Consider the following 26,044-nt stretch of genomic DNA (forward strand, 5'->3'; position numbering starts at 1 on the left):
GCGGAGAAATTGAAAGAACATAGATATTGTTGCGATGCAAAACACTAATGGAAGAAATAAAAAGGGAGCTGAAATGAATTCAATATAAGTAGTTACATATGTTTGTATTAAATGAGGGAAATTATTTCACTGGATGAAAAAAGCATTGATACAATTTCATGAGCTAGCACCGAACCCAGTTACCAAAGCAAACATACATCCATTTGAATAGTAATAAATACGATATTATAAAGGGGAAAAAAAATGCTCCATCTCCTCTCTTATGACGATGAATGAATAACGCTCAGCCGGCGAGAGAAGGGCTTCTAGCTGTAAACGGGTGCTGGTACAGGCAGGTCCTTGAGGAAACCGCAGGTTTGCTGAGTGATAGGAAGATTGTACTCATCCCTCAATGATTTTCCTGGAGATAGAACACTGAAGTACATCTGTTGTCCCAAGTAGCGGTTTTCGGCATTCTCAGACCTCATGTTCCACATTCCGGCGTTGTCGAATGTCAACATGATTGCTGACCATGACTTGGGGAACACCTGCACCGTGTGCCTGTTCACTGCATCCAGAAGGTTGTAGTTCTGCCTCTTTGATTCGTCCCACCTTCCTGGCTCCATGCTGATCCATCATAACATACATATTTAAATAACAGTAATAGTAATCATAATAATAATAATAATAATAATTAATTTGTTTAATGCTTACGCGACGAGGAAGAAGGAGTAACCGTCGAGGTTGTAGGACTGGATGCTCTTCTCGTGGTTCTCGAAGATGATTTCAATGAAGTCCCTGAAGGTGGCGTTAAGGACGTTAGGTGCAATGGTGATCTTGCTGACGTCGGTGGGGTTATCGCTGATGAGGTTGTAGTCGAAGACCTTGCTGGCGTAACCGTAGTACTCAGCGAGCTTCAATGGAACATCGGGATCGGCGTGGGAAACACCGTTGATGGCGTACCTGAGCTTACCACCTTCCCTGGAGACAGAGTTGACGATCTTGATGGTGCGGGTGATGTTGATCTGACCGTAGTGGTAAGAACCCTGAGGGTTAGGTCTTGCAGCGCTGGCAGTTAGGTTCCACCTGAATGACCTGAACTGGTTGAGAGACCAGGCCCAACCAACCGGAGCAGGTGGAAGATCAGGTGACGGGGGAGTGCTGGAGCCCTCGTAGGAGATGATGGCCTTTCCGGTGAGGCTGTATTTGGTGAAGCGAGTTGATGCAACGACGATGTAGTCCTTGGGCTCCTGATCGGCGGTGATGAGGGTGGTGAAGCACTGTCCGACGTGGACGTCAAGAGAGTCGTAGACGTTCTGAACGGTGTGTGAGCCTTCAGTCTCAACAAGGGTCAATGGATGATTCTGGATTCTGAAGTTCAAGGAGTCCTTGGTGCCAGTGTTGCAGATTCTCAACTTGTAGGTCTTTCCAGCCTTCATTGTGTACATGGGCTTGTCAGATCCGTCTCCCTTGGCGGTTTGGCCGTTGATGACAACGCCGTCGGGCCTTCCGATGGAGCGACCGCTGTCAAGGAAGCCTTGGAGAGTCTTGTGGCTCTTGGTGTACCAGTCACCGATGATGAACCAGTACTCATCCTCGGGATCTGGGTATGGAACTGGGATCAACAACCTGCTGAACACTCTCAGGCCACCGACTCCACCAGCAACTCTCTGAAGGCCAATGGTGGGGAAGTAGAAGTAGGAACCGATCTGGTCCTTCACCTGGAACTTGTAGGTGAAGTTGGTGCCTGGTTGAATGGGGCACATTGTTCCAGGGGTACCATCCTGCCATGAATTCTTCCTCAGCTGGATACCATGCCAGGTGAAGAGGAGGGGCTCGTCGATGTTGTTGAAGACATTGACAACAATGTTGTTGTTGCTGGAGCCATTGATCTCAGGGCCTGGAAACTGGTTGTTGATGAGGATAGCTTGTTGTGGAACACCCAATGGAGAAATGGTGCCATAGGAGACATTCCATGTGTAGTAGACGTATGGATCTTCAGCAATCACGGTTGCTGCCAAGATGCACAGCATCACCACCGACACAACCGTGCGCGTCATTGTTTCCAGCTTCGTCTTTTGGTGACTTTGCTCTGTGTCTTTCTTAGTGAAGGAGAGAGGGCAAGGGCAATCCACCTTTCGCTTCTCTGCTTCCCTGCTTTATTGTGCTTCAACAACATCTATATTCCTCTTTTCGCTTCCTTGGATTGCGTACCACCTCTTGTTCTTTTTCCATTCTCCACTTCAAAACCAATAATTTTCCTAATCTTAGAATCTTGACTCCCATTTTTAGCACACCTTTCCAGGGGCTTGCCTTTTTTTTCTCTCATCAACCATGACCTCTCAAAATACTCTCTCTTCTTTTTTTAGGAAACAAAATGTTAGACAAGTTAAATTTTCTGATTCAATGGATTTATTTTCCTCTTCATGAAACTTGTTTGGACTAACTGGAGTTAAATTCTTATCTTCTTCACATGCTTCGTAAAATTATACTGGCTATATATATCTACCAACTGACTTTAATGTGATTAATGTATGCTAAAACATATTTTAATATTTTTAATGTATATTTTTTTTTTAATTTTATCTTGAAAAAATAAGAATTAACTAACGATACATCATACATTAATTATAACAAAGTCTTATTTTTCTATGTAGGATCAACTATACATACATGAATCAAAATAATATCGTTGTATCTTATCATATGTTATGTTTATAATAAAACTCTTCACACATAGATCATCTTTGATAATCTTTCTCTAATTGAAAACTTTGTCGATCTTCTCTTCAATCGTCAAATCACCTAAGATGATATCCTACTATATCTATTTAGCAATAAAAGACGTTATTTGAATATTCTCTCTTATATATTATCGCTTTTTATTGTATTCATATATGTTTCACTGTTTATTTATTTAAGTATTATCATCTCTCATACATTAAATTTAGAAAAAATCTAGGAAACCGGCACTTTTATTAAAATTTGATCAGTATTTAACCAACAAAATAAAATGAATAATTTCACACTATTAAAATTATTAATAATAATAATTAATTGATAGTTATAAATCACAAAATTTACTGACTCTCTAAAACTCCTCTTAAATTTATGCTTATATCTTTGTGGTGGTTTAATATTCTGCTATAATATAATGAGCAATGCTAAGGGCCAGCAACTTTGGTATTTTGTAACCATCAATTGGTTATCAATAGTGTTTTTAATGGTGTGAGATTACATCTAATGATGAGAAATCACTCACTTTTCTTTTGATAGTTAAATATTGGCCAAAAATTACAAAAGTTGCTGGCTCTAGACTTTTCCATAATATATAATATAATACATAACATAGCTGATCTAATGGAGTGAGATAAAACTTATCCAACGATACATTAGGGCCTTAGGACATGAGTTTATGGATGTAGAAGATGAAACCTTTAAGCATGTGATGTTAGTTGTAAGGAGTTGTGAAGTTTTAAATATGGAAAAAAGGTTCTTTGAATTTAAGACTTACACTTTGTCGGAAACTAACTTTTACGAGACGATTGAAGATTAAGAGAAAGTGCTAGGATTTGAATAACTCAAGGCATGCAGGAAAATGAAGTGCAATAAGTTGGGTTGGGTTGTTACAAAATGGTACGAGAGTTAAAATCTGAATCGATGTTTTAACAAAGACGTTGGCTCTCATTAGGAGCAGAAACTGAAATGTAAGTCTCATATCAGTTGAAGAAGAGAACGAAACATATTTTATAAAAATGTGAAAATAATTTTTTTGTGAAATATTTTTTTGTGGACATATTTTGATGAATGAGTATAGGGGATTTGCCATCATTCTTACGGTAAGAAATAAAATTGTGAGATTTTCACGCCTGAACACCAAAGCAGAAAATCCACAAACAGTTGGGATAGACTTTATATTAAAAATACTTTTTGTCAAATATAAATTTTGACATACTTCACCACTTTAACCAATCCACTTGAATTTTATAGTTTACATCTTTTTAAATTTTTCCATTATCCTATGTAATACGTTCAACATACTTAAATCTCTTTATGGTATGATATTTTTTCAGATTTATTTATGTTAATAGTTGTCTACCTTGTATTGAATTTAGGGTTAAGTATAATTTTGGTTTTTAAGTTATATGTCAAAAAATTTTTTTATCCTTAACATTTTTTTCATATAAAATTATCTCCAAGATTTGACTTGATTTTAAATGGTCTTTATTTTAAGGACTAAAATTAAACGAAAGTGGCGGTAAAATTATGGACCGTTTCTTCTTCTTTCCTTTTTCTTTTTCTTTTTTTTATTTTCTTTTCGCAGCAGTAGAAACACTTTTTTATTTTATTTATTTATTTTATAAATTTTTTTGTTATAAAAAATTTGGTCTAAAATTTTAATATTTAAATAAAAATGACAATTTTAAAATTTGATTTTAAATCTTAGAAATGATTTTGTGTATACCTTAGAAATTAAATCGGATTTAACCCTTGAATTTACATTCTATAATTCTTTCTTACCAAGGATTATTCGTCATTTCTTTTGAGTTGTTCTTTTGATATGAAGAAATACTTTCAAGTTACATAAATTCTACATCCACCAAATGATTTTTCTTTTTTTTTTAAAAAAAAAAACTAACATTGAAAATCATTTGTTTCGCTGTATCTTACACATGAGTACCACTATATATTATGAATTTATGTCAGCTGAACTTTCATACTTCAACTTTGATATGAAGAAAAACACTGATATTTCAAACAAGATGTGTTTGGATATCAGACAAATTTTAGACGACACACGTGTGGCGTATATCCTGCATGCATATATATATATATATATACAAAGAAAAGTCTAGAGGGCCAGCAACTTTTGTATTTTCTGGCTAGCACTTAACCATCAAAACAAAAGTGAATGATTTCTCAATATTAGATGTAATCTCACACCATTAAAAATACTATTGATGGCCAATTGATGGTTACAAAACACCAAAATTACTGACCCTCTAATATTCCTCTATATATAATTGTAACTTAGTAAAAGATTGGTGTGTCTAATATTATTCGTAGCTTATATTTTTAAAACGAGTTTGGAAATAAAATTTGTTATTAATTAATTATTACAAAAAAGTAATTTAAATATTAATATAAATAAATATCCAAATGTAATTTTATTTTATCTAAAAAAATTATATTTTATATTAGTTCTAACAAATTTTTAGAATTTGACATGTTACTATATTTTAAAGTGTGCTGTATCTTGTGTTTGTGTCTGTGTATTAGAGTTAAAAATATTCAGTACTTCTTAATTTGGGTATATAGAATTTAACAGTTTGTAGGACATTCCGGTTTAAGTTAGTTTACAGATATTTCTAGTTACAATAAAACTTTTGTTTGCCTAGTGTTGCTCGAGTGAAAGGATACCTCTAAATACTTTTGGCCATGCTAAACGAAAAGTATAAAACTAATTTGAAGAATACAAATGTTATGTAAATACTAAAAATAAAATTAGTCATTAAAATAAATTATTATGTATTTATATATATAGTTTAATCCAACCAACAAATTAAAAAATAATTTTTATTAATATTAGACTAATTTAATTATATTTAGTCGACAAAAAATCATCTCGTACATATAATATTACTCAAAATATTTATCTTTCATACTATTAAAAAAAAGAACGTATACAGAGAAAAAAAAAAAGAAAAGAAAAGAAAAAAAAAAAAGAAAGAAAGAAAGAAAGAAGAAGAAAGCTTATTGGGGCGCTAATGACATGGTTGATACATAACATTTATATCAACCTACACCACACGAGTTACGAAAGCATGCAGAAATATCTCCCTTTCCTACACAAGCCGCGATGATGTTCCTTGCATTGTCCTCACTCTAGTGGTACACAGGTCCCGGAACTGGCATGTCCTTTACGATACCGCAGATTTGCTGCGTCAGGGGAAGGTTGTACTCATCCCTCAACGACTTCTCCGGTGACAACACACTAATGTACATCTGTTGTCCCAGGTAGCGGTTCTCCGCATTCTCCGACCTCAAGTTCCACATTCCAGCGTTGTCGAATGTCAACAAAATCGCCGACCATGAATTAGGGAACACTTGCACGGTGTGCCTGCTCACTGCATCAAGAAGGTTGTAGGTCTCTCTCTTTTCTGGGCCCCACCTTCCTTCCTCCATGCTGCGCAAACCATATTTAATTTATTTGTTAGATATATAACACAAAACTAACTAACTAACTAACCAACTCATTGATGTACTTACCCGACGAGGAAGAAGGAGTAACCGCCAAGGTTGTAGGACTGGACGGATATGGTGGGGTTCTCGAAGATGATCTCGATGAAATCCCGGAAGGTGGCGGTGAGGACGTTAGGGGCGACGGTGATCTTGCTGATGAAATCGTGGGGGTTGTCGCTGATGATGTTGTACTTGAAGACCTTATCATCAACGCCGTAGTACTGAGCGAGTTTGAGTGGAGTCTCGGGATCAACGTGGGAAACACCGTTGATGGCGTACCTGAGCTTGCCACGATCCCTGAAGACAGAGTTGACGAACTTGATGGTGCGAGTAATGTTAATCTGACCGTAATGGTAAGATCCCTGAGGGTTAGGCCTGGCGGCGCTAGCAGTAAGGTTCCATCTGAATGTCTTGAACTGGTTGAGAGACCAGAACCAGGTTATAGGAGCGTGTGGAATGAACAAGGAAGCGGCTTTATCGGAGCCTTCGTAGCCAATGAGTGCCTTTCCGTCAAGGAAGTAACCGGTGAAGCGAGTGGAGGCAACAACGACGTAGTCCCTTGGCTCCTGATTGGCGGTGACGAGAACGGTGAAGCACTGTCCGACGTGGACATCAAGGGACTCGTAGGTGTTCTGAACGGTGTGGGAGCCTTCAGTCTCAACAAGTGTCATGGGATGGCCTTGGATTCTGAAGTTCAAGGAGTCTTTGTTACCAATGTTGCAGATTCTGAGTTTGTAGGTCTTTCCAGGCTTCATTGTGTAGAGTGGTTTCTCTTTGCCGTCGAGTTTGGCAGTTTGACCGTTGATGAGAACACCGTCAGGCATTCCAATGGACTCGCCTCTGTCAAGGATCTGCTTGAGCGCCTTGTGGCCCTTGGTGTACCAGTCACCAATGAGGAACCAGTACTCATCCTCGGGATCTGGGTATGGAACTGGGATCAACAACCTGCTGAATATTCTCAAGCCACCAACACCACCAGCCATTCTATGGAGCCCAAGGCTTGGGAAGTAGAAGTAGCTACCGATCTGATCCTTCACCTGGAACTTGTAGGTGTAGTTGGTCCCCGGTTGGATGGGGCACATTGTTCCTGGTGTACCATCTTGCCATGAATTCTTCCTCAACTGGATACCATGCCAGGTGAAGAGGAGAGGCTCGTCCAGGTTGTTGAAGACATTGACAACGATGTTGTTGTTGCTGGAGCAATTGATCTCAGGGCCAGGGAACAGGTTGTTGATGAGGATAGCTTGTTGTGGAGTACCCAATGGAGAAATCGTACCATAAGAGACATTCCATGTGTAGTAAACATATGGATCTTCAGCAATCACGGTTGCTGCATAGAGGCAAAACATTGCCACTAAAATGACTGCGCGAGCCATTTCAATGTTTTATTGTTCCCTTTCAGGGGTTATTCTTTCTGGGTTTATTCTTTTGGGAAGAAGTATTAGATGTTTGTATGCTTTTTATTCTTTTGATTTGATTTGATTAGTGCCTTGCCCCTAATTCCCCTTTTATACACACTTTTAGGTGCCTACCTGCCATTGGTTTCTAAGTTTCTTCCGAACTTGTGTCTCCACCACTGTGCTTTCTTGGTTCACCTTAAGAAACTACCTAATATTAGGAACACAGATGCAATTATTACGGGTTTGTATTGTTGGCGAAAATTCTTACTATCATGTGAGTATGGAGATTATTTATCTTCACTGTTTTTTTTTTTAGTTTGACTCTAGATTCTAAATAACTGTTAATTATTCGTCCTACATTAAGATGAAAATTGCTCTATTAAATTCAAGAAAAAAAAAACAGAAATGTTCAATGTGGCTTATGGCTTAGTCCCTTAAAAAGATTTTATGTTATATTTATCTATTGTTATTTTTGTCCCTAATTCATATATCTTTTGTATACAAATGATCCCTAGTTATTATATCTACACCCAAATACCAGTAATTCTATAAAGAGAACAGTATTTGTATACTTTTTTATGTATATCTCTTTTGTATACTTTTTCATGGTATAAAAGGGGAAAAAAGAAGTATTTTCTCTTACTTTTTATTAATCACTTTTAATTGTAAAAAATAAAAAATATATAAAAATATATACAAAAATAATATGTATAACAATCATATTCTATATAAACTAAGAGCATATTCCACCTAATCGACTCAAGAGCATACAAAACATATTTCAGTGATGACAGTAATACAAAACATATTTCAGGTGATGACAGTAATGGTAGAGATTATGCTTTTATGGCCTATTGGCCTCCAATGTAGCCCAAAAAACGTAAAAAAGGGACACTGCCAATGGTAAGTGAAACTTTGTTTACCGCAATTATTTCTACAAATGTATCTTCACAAATTTTAACTCTAAATCATGTCCCAAAAAAAACGTTAAATAGTTCTCTTCCCAAAGAAATTAGAGTCCAAATAAAAGAGGGCTGTAGATTAGGGTTTTCACCACAAAAAATTGGTATAAAGTGTATATTTGTCATTTGAGTATTAACTTCTGGACAAATAATATTCATTTACTACGCGTTGAGCCAGAAGCGGGGATTGATGGTGATTTGGGACAGAATGTGGGTTTTATCATTTATGGGATTGTTGTATAATTGGGGGGCCTATGTTTAATATTTACGTCATGGGGGTTATTGTATAAAAATAAGAAAATAGCTATACAGCAAAAATCCAGAAATAAATTTGGTTATGAAGAAAAGATTGGTGATCAACGTGTATATAGATGCATGGTGTGTTGTCTCGAATTGTGGACCTGTGTCTGCAAAACGCAGGTAATATTTTGACAGCGATTGGTGAGGGAGGAGAACCAGCAAGCGAAACGTGCCCTGCATGCCGACAGGAGCAGAGCCACAGGCTTCCTAGCTGCATGCGCGCCACATGTACACGGATGTCTCAGCTTGGTGCTTATAAGCGGAAAACCCAAATGGAAGGAAGCAAAGTAAAAACTTAGTTATCGAAGCAAAGTGAAAAATAGTTGAGGGAGAGTGGGACGGAAGCAAGAGTTTACTATGAGAAGGAGCTTGTTGAAGAAGAAGGGCACGGTGTAGGAAAAAAAAATTATGCGTGACTATACCAAACCAAAAGAACATATTATTGAGTATTTGGATCATCTTTAATTTGTAAGTAATTTTTTTAATATTTAATAATAAATATATAAATTTATTCGAATTTTATTTATTTATTTGTGTTGTAATTAATAGTATTGGGGTTAATATTATTATAACTAATATTATGTTGTTATTTATTTTTCATTACAATTTAATTTTTTTAATACTGGTATTATATTATTATTGTTATTAATAGGCAGTGTTGTTAGTGACGTTGTTGTTGTTGTTGTTGTTGTTGTTGTTGTTGTTGTTGTTGTTGTTGTTGAAAATAATTTATTAATAATTTTTAATAATAATTTGTAATAATTTATTATTAATTTTTAGTGATTTATTATTATTTTTTATGATAATAATAATAATAATAATAATAATAATAATAATAATAATAATAATAATAATAATAATAATAATAATAATAATAATAATACTGTTAACAGTAAACGGTTTTTTTAATAATGTTTAATTAAAAAAAATTATTATGTTTACTACTATATTAAGGTTTGTAATAATAATTAATACTGTATGTTAATAACAATCCGTGTATGTTATAGATAATATAATAAATGGTTATTATTATTGTTATTATTGTTATATTTGAGTAATTATTATTATAATTAGAGTGTTATTATGATTATTTGATAATACTGGTTATGATAGTGAGAATAAGTTTGCTTCAAATTTTTAATAATTAATAATACTGTTTAATAAATAATAGATTAATATTTATGATTTTTTAATAATTTATTATTATGTTTTAAGATAATAATAATAATAATACTGTTTATTTGTTGTTGCTAATTATTTTTTTTTGAACAAATTATTAATCGATATTATTTAGAATTTAATAATTATCATTTTTCTTTTTGTAGGCTATTAGAAATTTGTTGCCCAGAAAATTGGATCAGCTAGATACCTTTAACGAGGTAGCTGCAGCGACATTGGCATTGACTGGGTTTCAGCACGTTTCGCGAGTAGGCGAAATGAGAGGTCATTCTGCACTACTGAGTGCTTTGGTGGAACGCTGGAGGCCGGAGACTCACACATTTCATCTTCCGGTCGGTGAAGTGACGGTGACGCTAGAAGATGTGAGCTATATTCTTGGTCTCCCGATTAATGGGGAGGCCGTTACAGGTAGATCAGATAGCAGCCACGAGTTTTTGGTGGAGAACTGCATTGCGTGTTTTGGTCGGGAGTCCGGTCCGGACGATCACATGTTCGGGAAGGTACATATTGCTTGGGTCCGGCTGTGCAGAGACAGCGAGCCTTGTGATACTCAGGAGTCCCTCAAGCGGTACGTCCGGTCGCACATTTTCTGCGTGCTCGAAACAATTGTGTTTCCGGATAAGTCCAACTTGGCATGATCTTATGAAATCGTGCCCATGGTGCACGTGTGCTTGCCATTGTATCTCTTGATCTCCCAACAAGCTTTTTTTCGAATCAAGCTAGCTCGGATAAGCCAGTCGCACCCTGCACCATACCCCTTGCATTTCGCATAGAATGTCTGCGGCTCAGACTCATACACAGTGTAATCAATTCCTCTAGAGATGGTGTAGCTTTTGATTGCAGATATCACCGACTCTCTCGAACCAAATTCCATTCCGACACTAAACTCGTCATCTTCCGCCGCAATGTTGCCTTCACCTACGACATGCGCACCACCATCAGTCAGACAAGGCAAATAAATTAAGCACTATAGGAAACTTGAGTTAATAATCATAACATACCCGTATTTGCATACTCAGGAAATTTCGGGGCATGCATAGCTTCGAGATCTAGAGTCCGCATAAAAGACGGAACACCAAACGTTCAAACGGGTGTTGGCTTACAATGGCATCCGCCTCATTCTGCATCGCCGGATTGCCTGCCAAGTCTCCGTCATCGTTTTCGTCATCGACTTCATAGTTAGCTTCGAATTCTTCTTTGCTGTCATTATTATCTTCTTCCCAATCTATATCCCCGAGCTCATCAACATTGACCTCGTCGCCGACCGTACCCATCCCCAACTGCTGTTCAAACTCAATGTACAGTTCTATCACCAGCACGTGAAATCGGGTTTGTCGATAAATATAGAACATATGCTGCATACTTGCTTCGTCAGTGATGGACATTATTTGAAACTGTATCAACCCACCAAATACTTGTACAGAATTTCTGTACAAAATGTTGCTCACCCTTTTCGAAATGTGACTTTGTATGTTCACACAAAGACCATTTTGCAACTCTACAAAACTCGTGCTGTATGGAATAGCAAATAAAAATGGACATTCACAAACAAAAGCCACTCCTTCATGTGTATTCAGTATAATCTCACCGTTATAATACACTCGTATATTTGCAATATCCTCCATATTCTCACTTTTTTTACCCTTCTAATAACCAAAAAATCTCACAAGCATCAGATACATGAAAAAAAAGGAAAATGGGAGTACAAGTGAGGAAGCAGAAGTGAGGTGCGAGTTGAAATTAGCTGTGTTAGCTATTTATATACAAGGCTCTTTATTAAAATATTATTTCACATACAAAACGTAAGCTGCGTTTTGTAGAGTTCGAAAAAAAAATTTAAACCCAAATAAAACGCAACCTGCGTTTTCTCTTCGTCCAAAAAAATTTGAATAAATCCATCTGGCAAACGCAACCTGCGTTTTACTTTATAGAAAAAATTAATTAACTTTTTCTGACAAACGCAACTTGCGTTCTTGCTTTTCTCAAAAACCAAAAAAATTTCAAATACTAAACGAAAGTTACGTTTTGTTTAATTTGAAACATAAAAAAAAAGGAAATGCTGGAAAATAAAAAATGTAACCTACGTTTTTCTCCTGACACCCATAGCAGTGGATTTTTTTTTTCATGCCTCCATTTCATAGTGTTACACCATGAAATTTTCTATTTGCAAAAAACTGAGCCACAAAAATCAAGCTTGAAAGTGGGGCTCATTTTTTGGCAAATGGAGAAGTTCATTGAGTAACACCATGAAATGGAGGCATGGCAAAATATTGCACTGCTATGGGTCAGTGACAAAACGTAACTTACGTTTTGTGTTTATTTATTTTTTTTGAATTTTAAAATATACCAAACGTAGCTTACGTTTTGGTTTTTCTTTTTTTTTTTTGGTTTAATACTAAACGCAAGTTGCGTTTTACTATGTTAGAAAAAGAAAAAAATTTTTGAAGCCCACAAAACGCAGGTTGCGTTTTGTTAGGGTCAAAAATTTTGTATTGGAAGCCCCAAAACGCATGTTGCGTTTTGTACACAGAATAATATTTAAATCCACAAGTTTGCCTATAAATATGAAGTCCGGTGATGTTCATCTTCATCTTCACTTCTCCTCTTGTTTTTTCTTGCATAAAGTCCTTAGAGAGGTGTTTTTTTGGCAGATAACTGTGTCAAAAAAATAGAGTTAGTTAAGGCTGAAGTTATGGAAGGTGTTGCAAACTTGCGAGTATATTATAACGGTGAGGTTGTAACAAACACAAATGAAGGAGTCACTTTTGTTTGTGAATGTCCGTTGTCATTTGCCATTCCATGTACCATGGGTTTTGTCGAGTTGCAAAATGGTCTTTGTAATAACATTCAAAGCCACATTTTGAAAAGGGTGAGCAATCTTTTATACAGAAGTCCTGTGCAAGTATTTGGTGGCTTAATACAGTTTCAAATAATACCCATCACTGACGATGCTAATATGCAGCAGATGTTGTATATTTATCAACAAACCCGATCTCACGTGCCAATGATAGAGCTGTACGTTGAGTTTGAACAGCAGCCGGGGATGAGTATGGTCGACGACGAGATCAATGTTGATGAGCTTGGGGATATAGATTGGGAAGAAGATAATAATGACAGTGAAGACGAATTCGAAGCTAACTATGAAGTCGATGACGAAAACGATGACAGAGACTTGGCAGGCAATTCGGCGGTGCAAGATGAAGCAAATGCGATTGTAAGCCAGCACCCGTTTGGTGTTCCGTCTTTTATGCGGACTCTAGATCTCGAAGCCATGCATGCTCCGGAATTTCCTGAGTATGCGAATACAGGTATGTCATAATTATTAACTGAAGTTTTCTATAGTGCTTATTTTATTTGCCTTGTCTGACTGATGGCGGTGCGCATGTCGTAGGTGAAGGCAATGTTGCGGCGGAAGATGGCGAGTTTAGTGTCGGAATGAAATTTGGTTCGAGAGAGTCGGTGATATCTGCAATCAAAAGCTACACCATCTCTAGAGGAGTTGATTACACTGTGTATGAGTCTGAGCCGCAGACATTCTATACGAAATGCAAGGGGTATGGTGCAGGGTGTGACTGGCTTATCCGAGCTAGCCTGATTCGAAAAAAAGCTTGTTGGGAGATCAGGAGATACAATGGCAAGCACACGTGCACCATGGGCACGATTTCACAAGATCATGCCAAGTTGGACTCAGACACAATTGCAGATGCCATTAGGCCATTGGTCGAAGCAGACCCCTCGATAAAGGTGAAGTCTGTTATTGCAGAAGTTCAAGGCAAGTTCAACTATACTGTGAGTTACCGCAAGGCTTGGTTGGCAAAGCAGAAAGCTGTCGCAAAAATTTTCGGCGATTGGGAAGTTTCTTACCAGACTCTGCCAGTATGGTTGAAAGCAATGACAGTGAAGATGCCAAGGTCTCGTGTTCAAATTAAAACGCTCCCCGTTTACCGCGAGAGTGAGGAGGTTCAAGGTGTAAGAGTTCTGCACCGTATTTTTTGGAGCTTCTATCCGTGTATTGTAGCATTCAGACACTACAAGCCACTGTTGCAGGTTGATGGCACGCACCTGTACGGAAAATATAAAGGAGCACTTCTGGTAGCAGTTGCACAAGATGGGAATCAAAACATTGTGCCTATTGCATTTGCGATTGTCGAGGGCGAGACAGCAGACGCGTGGGAGTTTTTTCTAACCAATTTGCGAAGATATGTTGTTACCATTGATGGTGTGGGTATTATTTATGACCGCCATACCTCCATCGACGCTGCAATAGCTCGCAGTAACGGTGCATGGTCACCACCAAGGGCGTGGCACATGTATTGCATCAGGCACATCGGGTCCAACTTCTTAAGGAGGTTCAAGGCTCCATATTTGCATAAACTTGTGGTGAATACAGGTATTTCAAATTGCTATTATGGTTCTATTCATAGTAAATTTGTGGCATCTGCTTATGATTAAATGGTTTGTTCAACAGGCTATTTTAGGACGGAGCAGGAGTACAACAAAAACTACCAAAGGCTTAAAGAGCAGGGTGAGGCATATACTCAATGGTGCGATGAGATCGGTATTGAGAGATGGGTGTTGGCATTCGATGGTGGTCATCGTTGGGGACATATGACGACAAACTTGGTAGAGTGCATAAATTCTGTCCTGAAGGGTGCACGCAACCTTCCTGTAACTGCCCTTGTCCGGTCAACTTTTTATCGGCTGAATGAGTTGTTCACTCGGAAGAGTACCGAGGCTCATGAGCGTCGCCGCAACGGATTCACGTATTCAGAATTTGCAACGAAGAGAGTTGAGGAAAGCTTTCGACGTGCAGGAAACGTTGTGGTCAACCGGTTTGACAAGCGCAATGAGATGTTTGAGGTTCGCGAAATGCAAGATGGTACCATTTACACGGTCAACCTTGCGCAACGACACTGCGACTGTGGCCATTTCCAGGTCGAGCGACTTCCATGTCGCCACGTGCTTGCATGTTGCGCCAATCAGCGTCTCGACTGGCAAGTGTACGTAAACGATGTGTACAAGATGTCTAAAATTTGCAAGGTTTACAGAGGCGAGTTTGTTCCGATGGGTGACCCATCTACATGGGATAGATACGAAGGAGCGAAGGTGATCGCCAACTGGACATTGAGGCGCGCGACGAAAGGTAGACCGAAGTCCACCCGCTACTTGAATGAGATGGATTCACGTGAGATGCGTGATCCTCGCCGGTGCACTATATGTGGACGCGAGGGACATAGCCGCAGCCGATGTCCTCAGCGCGCAGGTCCAAGCTCCGCTGGAGGTCATTAGTGATTAAACTTTTCATTGTAACTTTGTTATGACCTACTTCACGATTATATGTAACTTTTTATGTAATATCGTCATGTATTTTAACCTAGTTAACAATTTATAATAAATAAAGTTTTTAATTTCGTTATGATAAATAAAGTTTTTAACCTAGTTAACATTTTTTAGAGTTACACGGTACAAAGCTAAATATGTCATAATAATAAATACTAGTATTATAAAATAATCATAATAACATTCTAATTATAATAATAGTTATCCAAATATAACAATAATAACAATAATAATAACCATTTATTATAATAACTATAACCTACAAGGCTTGTTATTATTAACATACAGTATTAATTATTATTACAAAATATTACTGAAAAAAACCATTTATTATAATATCTATAATAATAATTTTTTTCCAACGTAGATATTATTAACAAAACCGTTTACTGTTGATGATAGTATTATTATTATTATTATTACTATCATAAAAAATAATAGTAAATCACTAAAAAATAATAATTTATTACACATTATTCTTATTAAATATTATTAATAAATTATTTTCATTAACAGATCCACTATAATAATAATAATAATAATAATAATAATAATAATAATAACAACAACGTTACTAACAATAAAGAGATTAATTTATTAGAATATCATAATTAGGGAACAAAATCAGAAAAATATCAAAGAGGATTAGAAAAAAATCAATGTAATTTATTAGGATATTATTCCATAACGAGTGTACTCTTAGCGTATTTTTGGTCTATATATTGATAAGAACTTTGTAATCACAAATGAGAAATATGAATAAAAATAATACTTTTTTAAATAATTCTTCGTTTCTTTCCTAAACTCTTTGTACCATGGTAACATAATTTGCCTAATAATAATAATAATAATAATAATAATAATAATAATAATAATAATAATAATAATAATAACGGTATTAAAAAATTTAAGACGTAACGCAAAATTAATAATAACATAATATTCATTATAATAATATTAATAACCTCAATACTACTAATTACAACACAAATAAATAAAATTTAAATAAATTTATATATTTATTGTTAAATATTAAAAAAATTTACTTACAAAATAGGGATGATCCAAATACTCAATAATATGATCTTCTGGTTTGGTATAGTCACGCACCATTTTTTTTTTCTAGACCATACCATGTAGCTCTTCTTCACCGAGCTGATTCACATCTCTTTCACTCTCCCCCAACTATTTCTTTGGTAATGAGTTTGCTTCAGTAACTATGCTTCTTCAATCTGCGTTTCTCACTTATAAGGACCCAGCTGAACCCCTCCCAAAACACGTGGCACGCATGCATGCATGTATGGAGCCTGCAAAACGCAATCAGCGTTTTGCTCTGGTTCACTGACAAACGCATTCTGCGTTTTGCTCAGTTCGAAGTTGGTCAAGCTTTGGTCCTGTCGGCATGCAGGACACATTTCAATTTCTTGTTCCATTTCCACGCCAATCGCAGCCTGCGTTTTGCAGGGCCTGCAATTTTCTGTTTCTTGTTTCTGCAAAACGTTACGTGCGTTTTGCAGGTCTCTGGTCTTCACAGGTCCACATTTATGGACATCATCCTATGCATCCATTTATCTGCACTTCACCATTCTGTTATCCATTTTGAAATTAATTTCTGTGAAAGTGGCTTCGGTATTAAGATCAGAGCTCATCGGACTATTAAAGTTATCTCTAACTGTATAACTTTTTATTGTTTTTTTTTTTTTTTGTCTTACTTATAAAATTAATGGTAAAAAATTATATTTATCTTCTCAAGTGAAAAAAAAAATTGAGAAAATTTATTTCTCTTATAACATATATCTTTATGCATATGCTCTGTTAAAAAACGGTATAATTTTTTAATTATTTAAAAATGTAAACTTAGTTAAGTTAGTTTAAGCTTATTAACTTATTATTGATTGTAAAAGCCTAATTAGTGCAGGTACAACATACATAAAGCCTTCATTTTAAATTAATGAAGATAATAAAAAAAAACATTCATTGATGTCCCACCTAAACATTTCCTAAGGAGGAGTTTTGCAAAAAAGAATAGAAAGCAATTCATCATTTAAGACAGCTGATAGGCTTAAGACCAGAAAGGGAGGAAGTCAAAAAAACAAAATAAATGTTTCACAACATTTAAAGAAATGCAAAAAGTTAAAAAGTGGCAGTAAATCCATATCTTATTGATGTCTAATTGTCTATTAATGTCTCCAAGACTCCAACCCAACTTTCTCTATAATAATTTCTTTTTATCTAATTTATCTTGTGTGTTTACTCCTGTCTACTTATTCCACAAAGCAACCCTAGCGCTGCAATATTAAGCTTATTTCTTATAGCTTATTAGTTATTACTAATCAACATTTATTCACACAGCATTGCTGATTTTATATTTTTTGTGGTCCTAACTTAACGATAAAATTAACATAAAATGATGTGTTATCATACAAATCTTTACAAGATAGACACCAAAAAAATCTTTACAAGATAAAAAAGGATAAAAGAATGTTTAATCATAATTGCATGTTTTTTTTTTTTTTGGGTGAATAATTGCATGTTTGATATATAGCAACTTGACAATTCTAGGCCTCGAGACTACAAATAAATATTCAAATGTGAGATCTTATACTCCCTTAAGCGCAAACAATATAACATTGTCCGAAGCTCGGGTATACGTTAAAAGTCCACCATTGGTAGATTCATGCTTCTACAATTTCTGACCAAATAACCACAAATTAAATTGGGTGGGAAAAAAAGTAGTTGATGCAATATGGTGTTTGAACATTAAAGCTTAGTCATTATCCATTTATTCCCGTTCATTGTTCTTTCCACTTACATTTTTCCTTTAAAACAGTGTGTAATCCTCCAGTTTTATTTGTCCTGGTAGATGATGGTGCCTGCCACAATTTGGAAAGAATAGTTATTACAAAATTTATTATTTATCATAAAAGTTAGGAATAACTACTATTTTGGTCTCTAAGATTTGGGGTCAAAATCGAAATCATCCCCAAAATAGTATTTATCCCTAAAAGTTATGAATTCTAATGAATTTTTTTATTTGGAGATAAATTTCCACAATTGGCTATAAGATAATGGACCAACCTTAATATCTTTAGGTGTATCATCTTTCCCTTTTCTAAATTTTGCAAGGTGCTGGTGATACTCTTCAAGCTCATTCTCCAACTTTTCAATGAACTGGCTTGTATGTTCAAGTGACTGCTCGTATCTATATTTCTCCAAGGCCTATAAATTTTACGTATACAAAATAAGTTAAAAACCATAAGCATTATGCAGAAAAAATAGAATCCACTACTTTTCGCAACAAAATATATTTCAACTTAAAACAATTGTCAACTACAAAGGAAGGATGCTACCCTTCTGAATGACAGAAATACACATAATCCAATGTTAAATATTATATATCATATTTATCAAGAACTACATTTGGTAAATGCATAACTAACACAGCTGAAATTACCTTTGCTTTTGATAATGTATCTGGAGGTGACATTACTTTTGGCTGTTCGTAATTCTTACCACGGAAGAAAATGATAGTATTATTAGGCTTGATGTCAATCACAATGCCTTTGCTCAGTCGAGCAAGCTCTTCAGCATATTCGTGAACCTGCCCAGGTTTGCAAGGTTTGCATATAACCTTTACTGTCTCATGATTCTTCCAATGAAGATGCATGTTAAGAACTACCCCACCAAACACTCCTCGTCTCCCAACCATAACAAAATGCTTCTTTTTCTCACCTGTTCGCTTCAGGTAATGCCTCTCTTCCTCAGTTAAAATTTCAGGATCAAATGTTTCTGCAGGGATTTTCAGCACATGATATTTCCTTAGCTTCTCAATCAACCATGTTTCTTTTCGCTTGGCCTGCAGGTTTATAAGTTAGAGAGGAAAATCAAACCTCACAGAAGCACTTAATTCAATTACAAGTGGATGTAGCTATGTTCTGATATCCAATTCCCAGATGGCAAAAAGCACTAGCATCACCTTTCAATCACAGATTATTAGAATTCACCCTAAGGATTATTAAAAATATGTAAAAAGTAAATTATCATTACTGAAAAATCAAGCAAATGAAACAGGGTACAAAAATTTACATTACAGAAATAAGTCAAGCCAACCTTTTCAAGCTTATATCTAATTCGAACCTCTGGATTTGGGGAATTCATCTTCTTTTTAGCCTTCAAGCGGTAGAATCTGAGCTCATTCAATTTAGCTTTTCTAGACATTTTCTTCTTTGGGCTCTTTTTTATGGAACTAATATCATCAGGTGACCCAAGAGAGAACCTCACAACATCATAATCAGTCTTCACCTGAACTGATTCATTACTTAGATATCTGGCAGGTTTTGAGTTTCTCAAAATATCAGGGATTCCAAATATATTTGATCTCTGCCAAAGATATCCCGATTGAGAAGGTAGATATGGAACCCTTGAAAGATGCCATGCTGTGTTGCAAGTTTGTGGATGTATGCACGTATGAAGAGTAGAAAACTGGAAACACCAACTTGCTGTAGGATATGATGCAATGGTCGGAAAATCCTCAACTAGACAGTATAACGTGAATAAGCTATCTCTGCATTTGTGAGAATAAGTAATCAGAAGCTAGGGCCTATGAGCTCTATAAAATTATTAGGAACTACAACAAATACATTCACAACAATGAATCAACTGCATACTGATGCTAGCTTGAAGAGTACTTAGGGGTCCCGATTCTAGTTGAGGAGAATGGAGAAAAAACAGTTATATAAGATCTTATGTTATATATAATGGCATGAAAGTAAGTCATATTGTAAAAAATATATGTTGTTGTGTTAACTAAAATTCTAACCCCCTTCCCTCTCTTTTTTCTCTCTTTCTCTTCTTGCTCTTGCCCTATAGGTAAAGAAAGCAAGTAGTAGGGATCAGAAGAAAAGAAAAAATCACAAGAAATAAATATGTAACTAAAAAAGGCATAAGATAGAAGTTAACCTCTTGAATGTACTTGAAAACCCATGCCTTGCAGCTCTGAATAAGGCCACAGAAAACATATAAGATCAAATCCAACTGAAAAATAACAAATGGAAAACTGATAAGGAAATAACGGATAGAAGGATAAAGAATTGAATTAACTAAAAAGTAGAGAAAAAGACCTGAAGGCTCTGGGATAGGCCTACTGAATGTGGGAGGAAAAAGAACTCAGGTGACGACGATTACTGACTCTTCAATGCTGAATCCTGATTCATCCAGTTATGGATTCCGATTATGCATATCTGTCGATTTAGATCAGACATTAAATAAATAAGTGATATAAGCAATCAAAAGGCAATTCATGATTACCAGTTTTCATATAACTAAGACAAACTGCATACATATATTAGTTTAAGAGAAGAAAAGTAAAGTTCAGAGGATATTACAAGCTATACAAGTTAGACTTGCCATGAGTGCCTACATTCATTAATGTGCAATGAGAATAGAATTAGCCAGTTAGGTAGTTCTTTGAAAAATAAATATGAGTCTGTTACCAACTTGACAAATTGACAAATTATTAACAAATTAACATGACAACAGCAAGAAGTGAACAACACAGCAACCAGCGGAAAGAAAAACTAGGCAGCAATAACAACATAGCAAAAAAATTTAATAAACCCAACAAGAAACAACTAACACAGCAGCAATTAACAAATTAACAACACAGCAACCAGCAGCAAGAAGTGAACAACACAGCAACCAGCAGCAACAACACAGCAGCAAGAAGTGAAAAACACTGCCAACACAGCAACCAGCAGCAAGAAGTGAACAACACAGCAAGGATCTAAGAGTAGAGAACTACACCTACCAGAACTGAGGCACTGACGGAGACAGATGAAAGGCAAACACAGCAGCGGCTGGGCGGCGACCATAGCCACGGCTGGAAGGTGACTGGAAGGAACGAACGGAAGGAGAGGATGCTGTGAAGGCAATGGCGATGAGGAGAAGATAGGAAGGCGACAGCGGCGGGAGAGGTTGGCGGATTCTAAGAGAGGGAGAAGGAAACTCGTGGCTTCAGGAAGAGGAAGAAGGAAACAGCAAAATGCACGGTTGTTGGGACTTTTGAGAAGAGGAATTGAAGGTGCATGCTGGAAGAGAGAAGTGAGAACGGTGGCTGGCTGGGAGAAGTGGGGGACGGTGTCTCTGTGAGCAATAGAGGATGAGACGAAGTAACTTCTCCCTCTCTCATCCTTTCTCTTTTCATTTTTTTTAAATTTCTTTTTAATTTTTATCCGTTTTGGGTTTTTTTTTTTCAAGGTTTTAAAAACCGAACCAATTATTAAACCGTTCTAGTTACTAGTTTATTGGTTCAACTATAGTTCAACCGAAATAATCATTTTATAATAAAATAATAAATAAATTATAAATAAACACAGTAAAACATAATTAGAGTGAACTCAATATTTGTATGAAAATCTTAATTTTGCTGTTTGACTTGATAAATCTGAAAGAAAACATATGTAAAAAGATGATGGATTCAATGAAAATAAGCAAGCCCCACTTAAAGTGAAAACAAAGTCAAATATTTTTAAACCCAATGTTTACATCATAGAGTTTGATCATAGCTGCAGCAAATTGAAGCTAAAGCATGCCAGTTAATAGCTCATTACTCATTGAGCCCTCACTCTCATGAATCAGTAAACATCCCTTTTCTTAATCTGCAAAAATTTGTGACACAAGAAAATTGATCTAGCTTAGTGTGGTGAAATAATAAATTTAATGAGAAAACTTCTTGACAACAAGACAAATGATAAATCATACTCGTAACTACTTCATGCAAAATAAGGGCAACAAAGTTCACCAGATACACATATTCTTTGCCCTTACCAAACTTCATCTTAAGATGCAACAATGCAAAAGTTACATTACAAAAGTCATTAGCATCAAGGTTCTGAAAACCAAACCGATCATCGAACCGCTTTAGTTATTGGTTCACTGGTTTAGTGGTCCAATCGGTCCAACCGTGATCCAACCGAAAAAATCGTTTTATATTAAAATAATAAATAAAATTATAAATAAATACTTTAAAACATAATTATAGTCTAATATAAACTTTAAAATATCTTCTAAATTTAAAACACTACATGAAAAGTTATCAACCACAATCTTAAGATCTTTAGATAGTACAAACTTAAATATTTTAATAAACTGAAGCTTTTGCTTTCAAAGTTTGCTATAAGAGAGACCAAAATTCTTTCTTCATCCTATAAATGTTTGCTTTGATGACATTAATCAATAAAACAATTACATCCAAAAAATATCAAACCATTTCCAACTCTAGTTTAAATTTGTCCAAGCAACAAAGAAAAAGAATGAAGGTTCCTCGAAATAGCAACTGTACAATCCACATCATTTAACACAAACTAAAAGTTCAAAAATCTCGTTCTTCCATAGCTGCAGGCTCAAAGCTATCGCCAGCTAAATCTAACCTACCACCTAACATATCACAAATTTCTAATCAAGAGGAGACTCAAACTTGCAGGCTCACAGAATTGTATTCACTTGAGGAGACTCAAAACAAATCAGGAAAATCAAAAGGATTTCACAATAACCCAGAGCTAAACTTGACATTTTAATGCTCCTTCATCGTGTTACTCAATAAATCATCAAAACAGCCACAATCCAAGCACATGTGTATCACAAAACGTGACCCTACACTTGTCTACTTTGCCATTTAACAGTGCTGGAAACACAAAACAAAGTTACAGGTAAATTCTAGTTTCTAACCCTGCCAACCCAAATTTCAGCACCTCTAAATTCTATTAAAAGCTCAGTTACTAATATGCAAGGTCAATTATTAGAGCGTGATCCTCAAAATCTTAGTAAAACAACACATAATTTCGATTAAGCAACATTAAGCCAAGATAATCCGTATTGATCAGCATCATGCCATAATTCATCTTTACTGGCTGAGGTATTATTATCAACAATTATTCAACCCACTATCAATAGCAAGGTTCACAGATTAACTAACAACAATTATTCAAAATTATCCACAATCCTAAAAGAAAAAATCACAGCTCACAGATAAACTAACAAGAAGAAAATTAATAGTTCACAGTTCACAAAATTAACAAAAAAATAATAATAATAGTTCACAGTTCACAATTCACAAAATTAATGAAAAATTATTCAATCAAAGTTACAAAAAAAAAAAAAATTGAATACCAGGGACTGAGGGAGCGGAGAACAGGGCAGAGCTGGCGCATGAGGGGGACAGGGAGCGGTGGAGCACGATTGAAGGCTGAAGGTGGAACACAGCTGGCGCCGGCGGGACGACTGTGCGATGGAGGGGAAGGAAGTTGCGATGGATGCTGCGCAACGGAGGGGAAGGAAGATGCGACGGCGTGACGGTGACTTCCAAGTTCGCAATTGCATTGGCGGTGGCAGCAGACGGTGGCTGGACGGGAGTGACGGAGGAGCAGAAGCTCGATGAGAGGAGCTCGGACTGGCTGAGTGTGAGAGGCAGGAGCGCGTTTTGGTTAGGGGACAGGGGGATTAGGGCTGGGGATGGTAAGGGTTACCTCCCGTGCTCAATATGCTGCAAAACGGCGCGCTGTAAGCTTAATTCAAAAAATCGGTCGTGTTACAGTTCGGTTCGACCGATCAATTTTTGGCTAATTTGACGGTTCAAAGACGATTTTTGAATTTTTCGATTTTAATATCTGACCGATTCGTTTTTCTTTTCGGTTCACAGTTCAATCGGTTCAACCAGTCTGTTCAAATCGGTTTTTAGAACCTTGATTAGCATGATAAGAAAGTCAAAGTTTCAGAAGTACATACACGATAAATAGTTAAATTCATAAATAAAGAAACAAGTCCACCTATTAGTTACCTCTTAAAAACTCTATATCTTCATCTACACAAGATTAAGCAATTGATCATAACCTTTTAGAGTTCCTGTCACTGTAATTCAACAAAGTAAAATGTAATGAAAGTATGTATAAGAGTCTGCAACCATTTTAATTCAAGAAAGATGCACAAAATCTCAACTTAGAATTGATTAGCAAATGTTCATAACTTGCAGTTGAGCACTATTCATTTGAACTCAAAATAAACAGCAGTGATTTAAAACAAAAAAATATTGCCAAACTGACACGATATTTTGTTCCGAAAGATAGGACCTACATCAAGATTCAAGAGTAAGCATAACAGAATCAAGAACATCATCAACAATCCTAAACCACAGTAATAATTGAATAAAAATCACATATTAACAATCCTAAACCAATTAAAACAACAATAATCGTAAAATATTACCTTCTAGAGCACAGAGGTGAGGGAGACGATGGAAGGCTGGACCGGGCAGAACTGGAGAAGAGGTATCCCGGACTGCCGCGGAACTGAAGCCGAGGAGGATGGTGCACAGTGGAACTGGAGCAGAGAAGGGGGTGTGCGGTGGAACTGGAGCAGAGGAGGGTGGAGGGTGGCAGAACTGGAGCGGAGAAGGGCTGGAGCGAGATGGAACAGAGCCGGCGTGGCAGAACAGCGGCTGTGCGGCAGAGGAACGACGCGAGACGAGTTACAATGGGGACAGCAGCTTCGTGCACTGTCAGAGATGATCGTACTGGGAATTGCGGCCTCGAGCAGTCGCGACTTGCGATGGCGGCAGTGATACGGCGGTGGCAAGACGGAGCAAGTTATAGGACTTCTTCTGTTGAGGGAGTGAGGGAAGAGATCGAGAGGAAGGAGATGCTGAGTAAGTGAGTAAACTGCTGAGCTTAGGGAACCGAATCATGGTTCTTTTTTTTCCTTCCGTTAATGAAACGGCGTTATTTTCATATAAAATGTGAAAATCGGATGGATTCCGATTCGGTTCGACTGGTCGATTCCTGTCCGATTTGGTAGCCCGACGGCAGTTTTTAAAACAAACGGTTATGGTTATTAGCCAAACTACCTTTTTTTTTTTTCGGTTCATGGCTTGATCGATTTGACCAACCAATTCGAACAAGTTTTTATAATCTTTTTTTTTCCTACTCAAAACAAGCCATTTTGGCCTTAGTCCAAAAATCCAGTATTTAATCCAACTATAAAAAAACACGCAAGTATTAACCTTCCTCATAAATATATTACTCTTTCTTTTCCATTCTTCTTTTCTGTTCTTTAAATAAGTTCAGTCAAAATGTCTAGCGATGAATATATTTTTTGGAGTGTATATCCTAAACAGTGATGATGGTGCTGTATTTGAAAGTGATACTTCTATCTTTTTACGTACTCATCGTTTAAATTCTCTATTTTGAGTTAAATAGTCTACTATTGACGAGTATGGGTACTAATGCGACAACGGAGGTTCAAATAGTTGAGTATAGGTTGTTAGAACCGATGGAAAATAGAGTATTTTGTTTTCATAATTTTTGGCTCGATGGCAATGAGCATTTGTGCCTAATGTTTGATGTCCATGGGATAATCATGGCCCGTCAAGTGATGGAGCCTTCTATGGAGGTTGTGATGTAGGTGGCAGTGATTCTGGGTATCCAAATTTTGTCCAAGATGATACACTTCTTGCACCACCCCTTTTGCACTGTACTAGTCCAGTGGAACACATGAACATGGATATTGAGGAGTCGGATGAAAAATACGTTACAGGTAGTAGTGAAAGTAGTTATACTGAGCATGAGAAGGAATTTATACCTGGGACTCTGG

The 26,044-nt window shown here is 36.4% G+C and overlaps 4 protein-coding genes across 10 annotated transcripts; 1 reads left to right on the forward strand and 3 right to left on the reverse strand.

The window, feature by feature from the left end:
- Window positions 1–48: 48 nt before the first annotated feature.
- On the reverse strand, window positions 49–2,115 carry LOC107634769 (L-ascorbate oxidase homolog). The gene is made up of 2 exons (XM_016338191.3): window positions 694–2,115; window positions 49–606 (listed from the first exon to the last, which is right to left on the reverse strand). Exons 1-2 carry the CDS (start codon window positions 2,037–2,039, stop codon window positions 306–308), a joined length of 1,647 nt encoding a protein of 548 aa, XP_016193677.2. The 5' UTR covers window positions 2,040–2,115; the 3' UTR covers window positions 49–305.
- Window positions 2,116–5,865: 3,750 nt separating this feature from the next.
- Window positions 5,866–7,598, reverse strand: LOC107633938 (protein SKU5 SIMILAR 14-like). Its single transcript, XM_016337526.3, has 2 exons — window positions 6,250–7,598; window positions 5,866–6,166 (listed from the first exon to the last, which is right to left on the reverse strand). The coding sequence occupies exons 1-2, from the start codon at window positions 7,596–7,598 to the stop codon at window positions 5,866–5,868; spliced, it is 1,650 nt and encodes a 549-aa protein (XP_016193012.1).
- A 5,157-nt stretch (window positions 7,599–12,755) lies between these two features.
- Window positions 12,756–15,352, forward strand: LOC107633937 (uncharacterized). The gene is made up of 3 exons (XM_021117617.2): window positions 12,756–13,371; window positions 13,455–14,453; window positions 14,532–15,352. Exons 1-3 carry the CDS (start codon window positions 12,756–12,758, stop codon window positions 15,350–15,352), a joined length of 2,436 nt encoding a protein of 811 aa, XP_020973276.2.
- A 2,629-nt stretch (window positions 15,353–17,981) lies between these two features.
- On the reverse strand, window positions 17,982–25,156 carry LOC107631826 (RNA-binding CRS1 / YhbY (CRM) domain protein). Of its 7 annotated transcripts, XM_088507511.1 has the most exons (10): window positions 24,662–25,102; window positions 24,395–24,525; window positions 24,237–24,307; window positions 20,524–20,607; window positions 20,363–20,437; window positions 19,514–19,967; window positions 18,858–19,259; window positions 18,482–18,622; window positions 18,216–18,276; window positions 17,982–18,095 (listed from the first exon to the last, which is right to left on the reverse strand). In XM_088507511.1, coding segments are annotated over exons 5-10 (1,119 nt in total). In that variant the 5' UTR covers window positions 20,422–20,437; window positions 20,524–20,607; window positions 24,237–24,307; window positions 24,395–24,525; window positions 24,662–25,102; the 3' UTR covers window positions 17,982–18,093. The 7 variants fall into 7 exon arrangements, with proteins under 7 accessions (XP_088363637.1, XP_088363636.1, XP_088363634.1 ...); XM_088507508.1 differs by lacking the exon at window positions 24,395–24,525 and adding an exon at window positions 23,570–23,942 and having other exon boundaries at window positions 18,034–18,276; window positions 20,524–20,643; window positions 24,662–25,156; XM_088507513.1 differs by having other exon boundaries at window positions 18,034–18,276; window positions 19,541–19,967; window positions 24,662–25,135.
- Window positions 25,157–26,044: the final 888 nt, after the last annotated feature.

The sequence above is a fragment of the Arachis ipaensis genome, chromosome B3 (genome assembly GCF_059453495.1).
Source record: "Arachis ipaensis isolate K30076 ecotype BB chromosome B3, ASM5945349v1, whole genome shotgun sequence".
NCBI lineage: Eukaryota > Viridiplantae > Streptophyta > Magnoliopsida > Fabales > Fabaceae > Arachis > Arachis ipaensis.